Source organism: Phalangium opilio, unplaced genomic scaffold (genome assembly GCF_054372755.1).
Source record: "Phalangium opilio isolate 3A_F unplaced genomic scaffold, DU_Popi_V2 ptg000056l_1, whole genome shotgun sequence".
Classification (NCBI taxonomy): Eukaryota; Metazoa; Arthropoda; class Arachnida; order Opiliones; family Phalangiidae; genus Phalangium; species Phalangium opilio.
This window is the reverse complement of record NW_028324175.1, coordinates 4,797,481-4,809,055: the sequence shown is the minus strand read 5'-3', so window position 1 is coordinate 4,809,055 and position 11,575 is coordinate 4,797,481. Positions and strand designations below refer to the sequence as shown.

The following is an 11,575-nucleotide window of genomic DNA, read 5'->3' as shown; positions in this document are numbered from 1 at the left end:
AGGAAATACCTCCCATTTATTTTAATATTCAAATTAGGCTAAGATTTTAAGAATAGTTTCAAAAAAGGAACACCGACCAATCGCGTAACGCCGTGCCTTTTTGTTAACAAAATTCTCGTGGCACGCTCCATGTCTCGCGCCACAATTGTCACATCGCGCAAATTTTTTCAAGTCTCGCGATAAATTTATTCAACACGCAGCGTGCCAAGAGAAAATTGTTCATAAAAAGGCAGGGCGCTACGCGATTGGTCGGAGGTCCTTATTTAAAATTATTCATGAAATTTCAAACTAATCGTAGTTTAAAAATCGTTCGGTGTTATTTCTTCGATGTTTCACTGTCTTATGGAAAAATCAATAAAAAATTACTTTATTTTCCACTTCACCATCCCATTAATCAACGTCTGATTTGTTTCGAAGTATTACGCCACAAGACCAATCGTATATATACGCATAAGGTGCCATAACATATAACAAGCATTATTACGACAAAGATTCGATACTCGATTATGAATTATCGCCACTCTAACCAAAGTTGCCAGATTTTGAATAAAGGCTGATTACTCGTGACCTATTCATCCGAATTGAATTTGGTGAAAACTTTTCAAATATGAATCGACCCCAAGGAATCCGAAAATCGCATTTATATCCTCGAGAATCCAATATTGATAAGTTTGAGATTTCTGGTTTCCGGTATAAGTATGCAAAGGACAACTGTGGTACGGGTAAAATATGAAAGAGGAATGCAAAACTTTTATAACGCGCTTTATTCCAGAGCGCTAGCTCTAATAGTTTTTGAAATATAGTAAAATATGTGCGAAAAACGCAACGCGCAAATACTTCTTTAACAGTCTGTACTTGAACTTGAAAGGGTTTGGTGAAAAGGAGGTCGTCGACCAAATCGCGCGACTCCGGTTCTTTGGTGACGAAGGTAATTTCGTCGTAGGCGTACGGGAAGGAAAAGTCCACGAAGCGACCGCGTTCCGGAGTCGGGGTCACCGTTGAAATGCCCACGTCAACCTCCTATTCAGCGTTTAAAGCGATATGCGTGGTCATAAAGGGGGTGGGGGGACATCTATCTAAGTCATCTTACGTTTCGGGCCACCATTCCTATCAGTCCCGAGCACTGGTTTCCCGGCATGTTTTGGTCGCAGAAACCCCACTGTCCGTTGGACGACGTTGAAAGCCGGTACCTGCGTTATAAACATAAGTTTTCCTTAAGTGTTCAAAGTTAGCGAGTGAGCGACTAGTCAAATGCTCTGAAATTGCGTCCGTCCACCTATTACGCGGAATGACTAGTCCCTCGGATAACGGAGCTTATATCCTCACTGGAATCGCAATTTTCGCGACAGAGCTTCGAGGATTTGAAAATCTCTCCCTTTCAGGCCGACTACCGTCGAATTGCCTTCCGTTAAAAGGACGTGGCGCAGTTTGAAGGCGTTGTGCTTCATTCGGGGATAGTACTGTAACGGCCAGATTTTGTCCATTCTCTGTCAACATATTTATCACATATGTATCCTTGCTGTACCCCTTTTTACTTTTCGACCAAGCCTCTATATAAGGCGGGCTGGCGCTGTTGGTGGCCAAGAGCAAGGCGGGCGTATTCGGTGTTGGGATTTTACGGTTTACCGTTCTAGCTACCTCTCTCGTCTAGCTTTTTTCATTGATGTCATACGTGGGCGCCAAAGAATACGCGAGCTGTCTTATATGAGATATAAAGTTTGTATGTCCGGAAAAAGGAGAACGGCGTTAAAGGCTTTTATATACGTGTAAACACGAGGGTCTTTTTGCATTCAAAATTGCTATATTTAATAATGTTTACCGTTATTTAGAATAATTATAATGTACCCATAATAGACCTACATTTAAAATTGTAACAAATTTTATTTCAATTAAGTAGTAACTTTTTAATTTTAATTTTATCATCGTCAGCTTTGGTTTGTTTTGAAAGGTGATGGCAATAATTCATTCTTATAATAGTTTGTAGATTTGTTAAACCTTACTATTAAAAGTTCATGACGTAAATAATATTTACCTTTCAGAAATAATTAGTCTGAAAGCCACTAAAGGCGAAGCGCAACGCGCCGTTACCGCCTAAGATTTGAATTTATAACGGATAATCGGCCTCGCCCTACCTAAACCGTTGAAAGTTCGGTAGGGGTGAAGAAGAAAGGGGTATACAATTTTCAAAGTAGAGACAAGAGAGACGTTTTCTCTCTGGACGCAGCTACCGCAGATACTTGTTTCTCGCCCACGTAAGACGTCATAGTAAGGGAAAAAATTACTAGAGCCCCCCTACTACAAAAAGGAGAATCTCCCGCTTACCACCCCTGAAGGATGCTCCGACCTAATAATGCGAAGCGGTATACAGACCTTGGGCCAAGAGACCCCAAAACCTGTTTGTAAAAAGGTAAATCCCCTTAAAGTAGAGGGGCTAGTTTTTCTCGCTTGAGAAAGGCAGTTCTTGTTTAGTAAAGAAGCAGTGCAGTTCGCTTCTTCTTTAACTCCTCAATGGAGATACTTTAAATTCAATCTTTTGCCAATAAACTTAAGTTTTGTTTTATTTTACAAACGAGGACTCATTTTTGTAGTTAGTACCTATAACCCCCATGTCCGCGACAGTTAACCACGCGCACGGCTACAGTACCTAATTATTAGTCTTACCTTGCGAGAAATTGGACAGATTCGATTACTTAATTGACTTACATCGATAGCGGCTACCGACAGAGTCAGATTGTGACATCGACCCTTCATTTGTTAAAACCTAAGTTTGATTCGACAATCGGAGCTACTGCTTTATTATCGGAATAAAGTTTACTCTGTAGGCACGCGTTAAGTAGCATGACGTGCCACTTAAAGCACTCACAGAAACAATAAGCCAAACGATTAAAAATAACCTGAATCGTCGAAAAGTTTTTAGTCGTTTGCCAGAGGATTAACGTTTCTAGCTATAAACTCTAGTTTAAAGGAGGGCGAACTTTGTATTTGTAGGCGGATCTAGAGGAGCGCACCTTGCCTTTTTCCCGTGGGATGCAGCGTAGTAAACAGAAAAATACATTTCTATTAAATTTTCCAATCAATTTTTTATTCTTTTCGAGATGTTTTCCAGCATTTACAACACGCGATTCTCGCGCAAGTTTTGTCCCAAAATATTTTTATCGGAAAAGGACCCTTCCCCCCCCCCCATAGGAATTTTGAGGCAAACAAACACGAAAGCCTCCTTTTATTAAGAAGGCTGCAATTTAAACGCTGTTATAGTCTTCGTAAGTTTCTTCTTCGCATCTGCCATGATATAAATCCACGCTTAAGTTGTTCTGTCTATTTATGGGCGTGCCCGATATTAAAATTAACTTACTCGCAAGTATCGGTGTTGAATAGGGAACCGCTGGAGCATTCTTTGTTGTTTTTGCAGTCGCATCTGCATTCTCGGTAATTCGGTCTCATTTTCGGTCCGCACATGCTAGAATTAATCTTGCAGGCGCATTTACAAGTGTTCTTGTTAAAAATCTGAGAGAGACGACACCGGGAACTAATTAGCTAAAATACTCGCGAGAAAAGGTTAGGACTAGACCAATTACTTCGAACTCTTTACAGTTGGCTTCGCTGAGAGCGCAAACGCAATCGCATTTCTTGTGTTTTTCAACTTCGATGACTCTGCATTCGTCTTGCATGTTTTGGGTGGTACTTATAGCCCGTCCACACCAACCGTTTTCGCGTCTTTCGCCACGTTCGCCGCATTCGCATTGTTCGCTTTCATCCGTCGCGTTTCGTTCACACCAGAAAAAACGTCTACTAAGCGAGGCTTGCGAAGAGAGCAAAATTCTTTGGCGTGCCAAAGATTTTTGCAAGTTTTGCGTTGTTCGCAAAGGATCAACCAATAACGTACGCTTATATTTTGACGTCATAAACGATTTCGTCATCGAGGTTGCTTCTTTCCTGTAGGAATTAAACATGGCACCTGTGTGTTCCAAACAGAAGAATATTTTAAGTTTCAATAATAATGTAATAGCTTCTCTTCTGATAGTAAATCACCGTAATCGAATAAAAAAAAGAGAAGAATATGGGTACGAGAAGTGTTTCAGGACCGACCTGTAGATGGTGACTTCTACAATTTAATACCGAAAATGAGAATTTGCTATGAATATCATAATGACAATATGTACAGAGAAGTGTTTCGAGTCACACCCAGCCAATTTGATTATTTATTGAGTCTCGTTAAAGATAATTTAACTAAACAAGACACCCATTACCGAAAAGCCATATCTGCTAAAGAAAGACTTTACATCACATTGAGGTAATATTTGTATTATGTTTAATTATTTGAATTGGTTGTAAATTTACTAGCTTTTCTATAGGTATTTGACAACTAGAGATAGCTATCGAACTTTGTCATTAGCGTATCGAATTGGTAAATCAACCGTTGCTAAAACTGTACCAAAGACTTGTAACGTCATATGGAATGCAGTTCAGCCAATATATCTTCCACCAATGACTAAAAAAGCAATGATGACATCCGCGTTAAATTATTTTCAAAAGTGGAATTTCCCTAATTGTGTTGGCTCCTTGGACGGAAAACATAATGAATTGGTCGCACCTGCTAATTCTGGCTCTATGTTTTTAATTTTACACGGAATTTTATTCCGTTAAAATTTAAGAAAGGGCACCAATCCCCTGTGCCGGACGCGTCCGCGAAACCGGTTTCGCGTACGCTTACGATGGGAGAGAGAGATCGCTAGCGTACGCGATGGCGATACGAAGAGAGATGGAACCCAGATCGGAGGGAAACGAAGCTCCGCTGCCTGCCTGGTATATTAGTGAGAGGGGGAAGAGGGAGAGGGGGCATCCCGCTCGGAGAGGAGAGAGAGGAAAGAAAGGTATTTTAAATCTCGCGGGCTTTTTTGAGTGGAAGAAACAAGTTGATAATTTTCGTGCACTGCTGCACTTTGTGCGCGTGATACATCAGAGATTATGCTGAATGGTTAGGTTAGGTTTCGTAAAATAGAGGGGACGGTTTACGGTCATAGTGATTTCTGGTTTAGGGGATCCAGGATTTTGTTTTAGATACATTATTTGATTCGTATGGTTTTTAAAAATTATACTTTAGTGGGGTGCACAATTTAGTTTCATTAATATTATTTGAAATGTGACGTTATTAGAAATTAAGGGGATACACGATTGCGTTTCAGAAATGTTTTTAGCTGTACGATTTATTGGAGATCAACTATACGGGGGGTCACGTGAGCCGTGTAAAATTACTATTAAGGCCCAGCCCTTGGGCCATCTTGTTCAACTACAAAGGAACCTACAGTATTGTGTTGATGGCGGTGTGCGACGCATATTATAAATTTACATTTGTAGACATTGGAAATTTCGGTGGAATAAGTGATGGAGGTGTTTTTGGTGGTTCAGAGTTGGGGAAAGCAATTGAAGATGAAAATTTCTTTCCGCAACCAAGAAAAATTGAAGAAAATGGGCCTGAACTTCCGTTTTGTTTTGTTGGTGATGCTGCCTTTCCTCTTAAACCCAATTTAATGCGCCCTTATGCTGGCAGAAATCTCCCAGCTGATCAAGACACTTTCAACTATAGATTGTCTCGTGCTAGGATGACCATTGAGAATTCATTTGGGATTCTCAGTTCTAGATTTAGATGTTTGCAAAGCCCTATACCTCTTGACCCAGTGAATGCTGAGGCTGTTGTAAAAGCTGCAGTATGTTTGCACAACTTCTTGATGACGAAGGAAGAACAAACTGATAGGCGTTTGTATTGTCCAATCAAGTACGGTGACCATATTGATGAACATGGAAATTTGGTCAAAGGGGAATGGAGACTTAACCATAACAGTAATATGACCGGGCTTCCTCGGCAAGGAGGTAGAGCATGTAGAAGAGGAGCCATACAGATAAGAGATTCTTATAAGGAATATTTTACTATTAATGGTAAAATGGAATACCAAGGACGTTAAAGATTACTCGTTTAATAAAAATGATTTTATTATGAAAATACAGATTATTAATTAATTTGCTCTGCCAATTTGTCACGTTCTTCCTCTTCAAGCAAATCATCGAGCACTTGCATGAGTGCATGTTTTGCTTTTCTTTTGTTTTTATCATTTAAAGATTTAAAATCCTTTTCTAGGCTCAACAGAAATAAACGATCCGGATCCTCTGGGATGGCATTGCAGGAGCTAGCATTGATTTTACCTGTATTTTCTTTCCAAATATTTAGGAGCGTTTGTTCATAGGCATCAACCTTTTGTTTTGGCTTTTTATATTTGGCTGATTTCATAAATGTTTCTTCACTTTCACGTTTGCTTGAAGACGTACTGGGCCGACTGTCACTTGCACTCAAGCTAGACGTAGAGCTGGTTTTTCTTGGCTTAGGCAAACTGTTATTTCCTTGGTCAGCATCGGACAGCGCATTTGCCGCCTCATTAATTGGCTCCTCGATAATGAAGTCCCCATCTTCATGTTCAAAAACCATTTCCTCATGACTATCTTCTGGCTTATCAGGATTCTTATCGGCCGCCTCGTCTTTATTTGCTTGAGACATATTGTTAATTGTTCTGCGTGGAAACAAGAATCGTTAAATCTAGCTGTTTATTTTTCTTGTATTCACGTACTTTCTGTGGCTAATCGAGTCTTTAAGGAAATGAAGGCTTTCGTAGAGGTCCCATACCTCTCTGCTCGAACAACCACTGCCGCTCAATTTCTGTCCGTCCATAAATTTCTTTTCTCGGACATATTTGTCTCTAATTGACTTCCATCTAAGTTTTGGGTGGGACTTAGAATGGAAACCTTCCGGGCCTTTTAAGGTCGCGACTCGAAGACGCGTACTTACCGGTACTTTGACCATCTCTTTGTCGACGGCGACGCATTTGTGCGTGGGTGAAAAGCAAGAACTGCTGCATCTGTCGATGGAAATGCACCACGGTATTTGCAACTATATACCAATGAATGAAATGATTTAAAATATGTTTCCCGAGTTTATCTTTCGTTTGATTTACGGTGTTGCCGGATATATCTCCGTTGATCATTTCCAACTCGACCATGGTTTTGTGAGGTCCCGATTGACACATGCAAGCGTCGTTAATACCGATTTGCTTAGGCAAATCGCAACCTTTGCCAACTGACAAAAGAAATTCGTCTTTAGCCAGATTATTATTATGTCGCGCAACAACGACTCGTTGATCGGTCCCAATCCCTAGAAGTAGATTCTTTTCAAAATGGTAACTATAGCTACTTCGAGGTATTGGTACCGATAAACTATGCGTGATTAAATGCGTGGGAAAGCGAAGTACTCGTACTACTCGATCTTTTGCGTCGACGAATATAATCGGTAATGTCCCGCTCGTAGGTGTCCTTCAGTTCGTCACCAACTTGGTCTCTGACCTCTTGCATGTGACGTCGAACTTCTTCGACGTATTTCGATTCATCCTGAAATGTACCTTTAAATTTAAACGCCAACGTCAACGTGTACTAAACGAAACCTACGAAATAATTATCCGTCTGATTCAAGGCGTTTAAGAGTTGAAAGGAGCTAAGGAACAAGACGCAAATGATGGAATGCAACATTGTACTGTCTAAAATGAGTTGAAATTAAGAAAGACAGCCGCTTTTAAACTAGATAGATCGCGTCAGCCTAACAAATGTTCGCGTCTCGTGTACGAGTGATATGGATGACACATCCGGGAGGTGGAAAACGGAAGTTTCCCATCAAGGGATGTACTCGGAATTAGAGTATTGCGTCACGTTAAGTCGGCTTTGTTCCAGAAAGATTGTAAAAAAACTGTGGGTTTTTTGATAAATAGGCGAACATTGAAAGCGACTCAATGATGAATTAAATCTTAAATCAATTTTCAGATCTTCAAGTTCCCGCGGCTTACTTTTAAAACTATATATTTTCAGATGATTTCCTTACATTTTCCCATAATATTTTAAGCCTATAACAAAAGAACGTTATAAATGGCAACGATTTTAAGGATATGATTTGTCATGAACAAAGTCGATTCTTCAAGAAATACGTATTCCTGGTATTTCTCGTAAAGCGGAACACCGCGCTTAAACCAGTTGCATGATTGCAGTTTTCGTCAACCCGAGAAATCAAACTTCCTAACGTTTTAGTCCATATTTAAATTCCCTAGCCTAATTACTACTATTTAATTAATTCAAGGTATCCTGGATATAATTTGCATTCCAATTAGGAATCTTCCGCCTTTTTGAAATGACTGTCACGTCTCGTGGAAGAATTTCCTAACACGAGAGAAAATCACAAATGAATTGTCGATGAGAAGTAGTTCCCCCCAAACCCCTCAACTTTCGCAGTTTATATTTCATTGCGACATAAGATTTCGGGCTACATTCTGTATAGAGGGAGCGGGGTACTTTTCCACTTGTAAAGCGTCTTTTCAAAAATCTACCTGGTAAACAACCATGCAGTAAAGGGAATACCACCACCCATATTTTAATCTTATCCCGGACCTTGACTGACTTATTACATTCAGTCTCTCTCTATCTTGTTTTCGGCGCCACGCGCTGGCTGATGCTGCTGGGGGTTCGCCCCTGAAAAACCCGGGGGAGGTTTAAATTATCCATTTTGTGTATGATGGGAGGAGGGGCCCGTCTGGGGATGACCACCACGGAGGCGTAGTGACGAGCCCCTCGGGTTTTACCCTTCACAAAGACCTTTGACTAAACTAGATTGCAATCTCTTCTCAAAACATTTCTTTCTTTTTTTTCAAAGCGAGGGGTCGGATACGCGATAGAGAGCGGGTCTCGCGAGAAATTGCCAACCTTGGAAAAATTAAGACGGGCTAACAATGGGAGACGGGTAGAGGAGTGGTACGTTTCGGGTAAAATCGGTGTCCCAACTATAAACAGCTTCAAAGTGACCGGTGTAATGGAAAACCACATTCCATTATTTTCATAGAACCGAGTAGTCCTCCAGAAACAGTCAGATCGCCGGTACTTTCTTTGGCGACTTGGTACGCGAGTGGCTACGTGATCGTCAGATTGCTCCCAAGCCCTTCGCGGCACTTATAATTTCAGTTAGTTCCAATTTTAATATCTTTGTTGATATCAAGAAGTATCGTGGGTCAAAGGTTGGACGCCGTATTACGCCGCCCATCCATCTTATTATCCGTAATTAAATTTTATTTGGATTTGGCTTAATTACGGTTGGTTTTTGCTGCCACAAAAGAGCGCGTAAGGCCTTCAAGGTTAATTCCTCCTAGAACCTTTTCTAATTATTATCTATTATATGATTATATTCAAAATTAAAAAAGATTTAAGAAATGTAGTTCGAAAGTTGAAGCTGACGTAACGCGCGCGCCATACTTCTCGTTCGAGATATTTACTTTTAACGTTGAATTTAAAGCGAAACTTTAGTTATTTACGTCGAATGATTGACTTCTGACAGACAAAAGAATTTTCGCTTTTGGCAAAAAGTATGACGAAATTAGTAATTACGTTTAAACGTAGTTTGCATTTTTTGCAAGGCGTTTCGAAGTTCGAACCCTCTCCCCGAATCTCTTTCTCTCCCAAAAATATTACAAGTTCAGTTTCGATTGAGAGCTTGGAGAGAAAGCGTCTTGACACTCGACGTAATCTTCCCGCAGTCTAAGGTAAGGCCTTCGGTCAGGCGCTGCCATTACCCTAGTACAAAAACCGAGAAACGCGTCAACGCGGTGATAAAAATGTCGAAATCAATTGATGAGAACGCGGTAAAAGATACATTTCCAAAATGATGAAAGTTCTTTTCGAAATTTCAACTTAAGAATAACGTCGAGGAATCCGAGCAACTGGCTTTTTCCGAGTAGTATCATGTCCTGCGCGTGGAACTCTCCGTATTTCTTAATGGCGATTAACCATAATATAAATAATTATTAGTTAATTAATTAATCGCCTTTCCTAGTCACTGCTCCGCTTGGTTTCGCTATGGACGGACCGAGGCAAGGAGTACTAGATTTTTATGACAACAAGGGAGTATTCATCACGGGGGTAACTGGCTTTCTCGCCAAGAAAATCATAATCTTTCCCAAATCGGGGTAACCTGATCCCTTCACTCGCGATGATGCCGATAGAGTGACGCGTTATCGCTCGACCACCATCGATTGTACTTCGATTAAAAGATGTTTTCATTTCGATTAGATCTTTTTGGAGAAGATTTTCTATTCGTGTCCTCTTGTCAAGAACGCCTACGTTCTAATTCGGCCCAAAGGTTCCAGAGACACCGATCCAGTGGGTGAAGATCGCCTGAAAAATCTGCTCAAATCGAAGGTATGAAGGCGCATTTTCAACCCTAATTGTAAGACGCGCGTATAACGGACGGTGGTGGTGGTGGTGGTGCCTGCTCGCGTTTAGGTCTTCGACCGTCTTCGAGAGAAAAGACCGGAAGCCCTGTCCAAGGTAGTTGCCGTCTGGGGAGATGTCTCGCAAGAGGGACTCGGATTGTCCGAGTCGGACAGGGAGATGTTACGGCGAAACGCTTCCATCGTCTTCCATTTGGCCGCCACCACAAAGTTCAACGAACCGCTCAAGTAACTTCTTATTACTCGAGAGCGTGTCGCGCTCTAATCCCTTGAATTATTGTAGAAAGGCCCTGGCCATCAACTTCATCGGGACGAAAAATGTCCTCGAGCTTTTTCAAGCTTTTGACGAGAAATTGGCTTTCGTTTACGTCTCAACAGCGTACTCGAATCGCCAGAAACCGCTGATCGAAGAAACTGTCTACCCAGTACCCGTTACAGCCGATTTCCTCGTAGAATCTTTTATCTTATTGGCTCACTTAAACAGGTACGTTTTGATGACGTTGCTGACGGGGACGTCGAAAAATAGTGACGTAATTCCTTCTTTCCTCTATCGCTATGACCCTTCCGCCTCTTCTTTCATACGCCCCCCTCCGTCCCGTGGAAGGGGGTCCGGTACTTTGACGCGCGTCCAAATATTACTCTGTTCTCCATTCCTACTTCTCAAATTAAATCTATCCCTGGTAATTCAAAATCTAGGCTATTGACAGCATTCTGTGGAATATAAACAATCATAATTCCATTTATTTTGTAGGCCTAGTACTTGTTAGTCAGATTTGAGTGAAATACAAAGGCAGAAAAGAACCTGCTGGTCATTTAATAAGAATAAAAACAACTGCGGCTTTTGTTTGTCCATATGTAATATTTGGTTGGAAACGAATATACTAATGAATGCATCTAACTGCCAGCAACGCCGCTCGCTACATTATATAAGTTCTTCGTGCTTTTTGATACGCCGTGCATGGTCAGAAGGAAGGAGCACGTCCAACCCGAATTTCCTCTGTCCGAAACGCTATACCTGCATACCTGCCTCCTATCCATTCTATTACCTATACCTACTAGGCTCTAATAGTACTTGACGTCAGCGGCTGATGTGAAACGCGTCAAGGAGGAATTATTTCGTGGTTCTAAAGCGCTTCCTCACATCCGGTTTATCTCCCCAGCGCGCACTCCCAATAGTCGTAGACCCCGGCTGCGTTTGCTAGAACCGTCGACCCTAGCGCTGTTATTGGCCTAATTGTATCACCTTCCGGATAAGGCTGAGCGACGCAAAA

General features: G+C 41.2%; 2 protein-coding genes across 2 annotated transcripts; one reads left to right on the top strand and one right to left on the bottom strand.

The window, feature by feature from the left end:
• Nucleotides 1–3,176: 3,176 nt before the first annotated feature.
• Nucleotides 3,177–3,954, bottom strand: LOC149668121 (uncharacterized). The gene is made up of 3 exons (XM_089841293.1): nucleotides 3,576–3,954; nucleotides 3,353–3,504; nucleotides 3,177–3,279 (listed from the first exon to the last, which is right to left on the bottom strand). The coding sequence occupies exons 1-3, from the start codon at nucleotides 3,948–3,950 to the stop codon at nucleotides 3,240–3,242; spliced, it is 567 nt and encodes a 188-aa protein (XP_089697419.1). The 5' UTR covers nucleotides 3,951–3,954; the 3' UTR covers nucleotides 3,177–3,239.
• Nucleotides 3,955–9,739: 5,785 nt separating this feature from the next.
• LOC149668120 (fatty acyl-CoA reductase wat-like) lies at nucleotides 9,740–11,349 on the top strand. The gene is made up of 3 exons (XM_089841292.1): nucleotides 9,740–10,272; nucleotides 10,357–10,532; nucleotides 10,588–11,349. Exons 2-3 carry the CDS (start codon nucleotides 10,465–10,467, stop codon nucleotides 11,006–11,008), a joined length of 489 nt encoding a protein of 162 aa, XP_089697418.1. The 5' UTR covers nucleotides 9,740–10,272; nucleotides 10,357–10,464; the 3' UTR covers nucleotides 11,009–11,349.
• Nucleotides 11,350–11,575: the final 226 nt, after the last annotated feature.

What these genes read in the sequence shown, in the direction of transcription:
- LOC149668121 (XM_089841293.1), bottom strand. Translation starts at nt 3,950, where the DNA reads ATGTTTAATTCCTACAGGAAAGAAGCAACCTCGATGACGAAATCGTTT. An exon ending in CCAACTGTAAAGAGTTCGAA is followed by an intron (nt 3,505 to 3,575) that starts GTAATTGGTCTA and finishes CGTCTCTCTCAG; the next exon opens with ATTTTTAACAAGAACACTTG. An exon ending in TTCAACACCGATACTTGCGA is followed by an intron (nt 3,280 to 3,352) that starts GTAAGTTAATTT and finishes ATATCATGGCAG; the next exon opens with ATGCGAAGAAGAAACTTACG.
- LOC149668120 (XM_089841292.1), top strand. Translation starts at nt 10,465, where the DNA reads ATGTTACGGCGAAACGCTTCCATCGTCTTCCATTTGGCCGCCACCACA. An exon ending in AAGTTCAACGAACCGCTCAA is followed by an intron (nt 10,533 to 10,587) that starts GTAACTTCTTAT and finishes GAATTATTGTAG; the next exon opens with AAAGGCCCTGGCCATCAACT.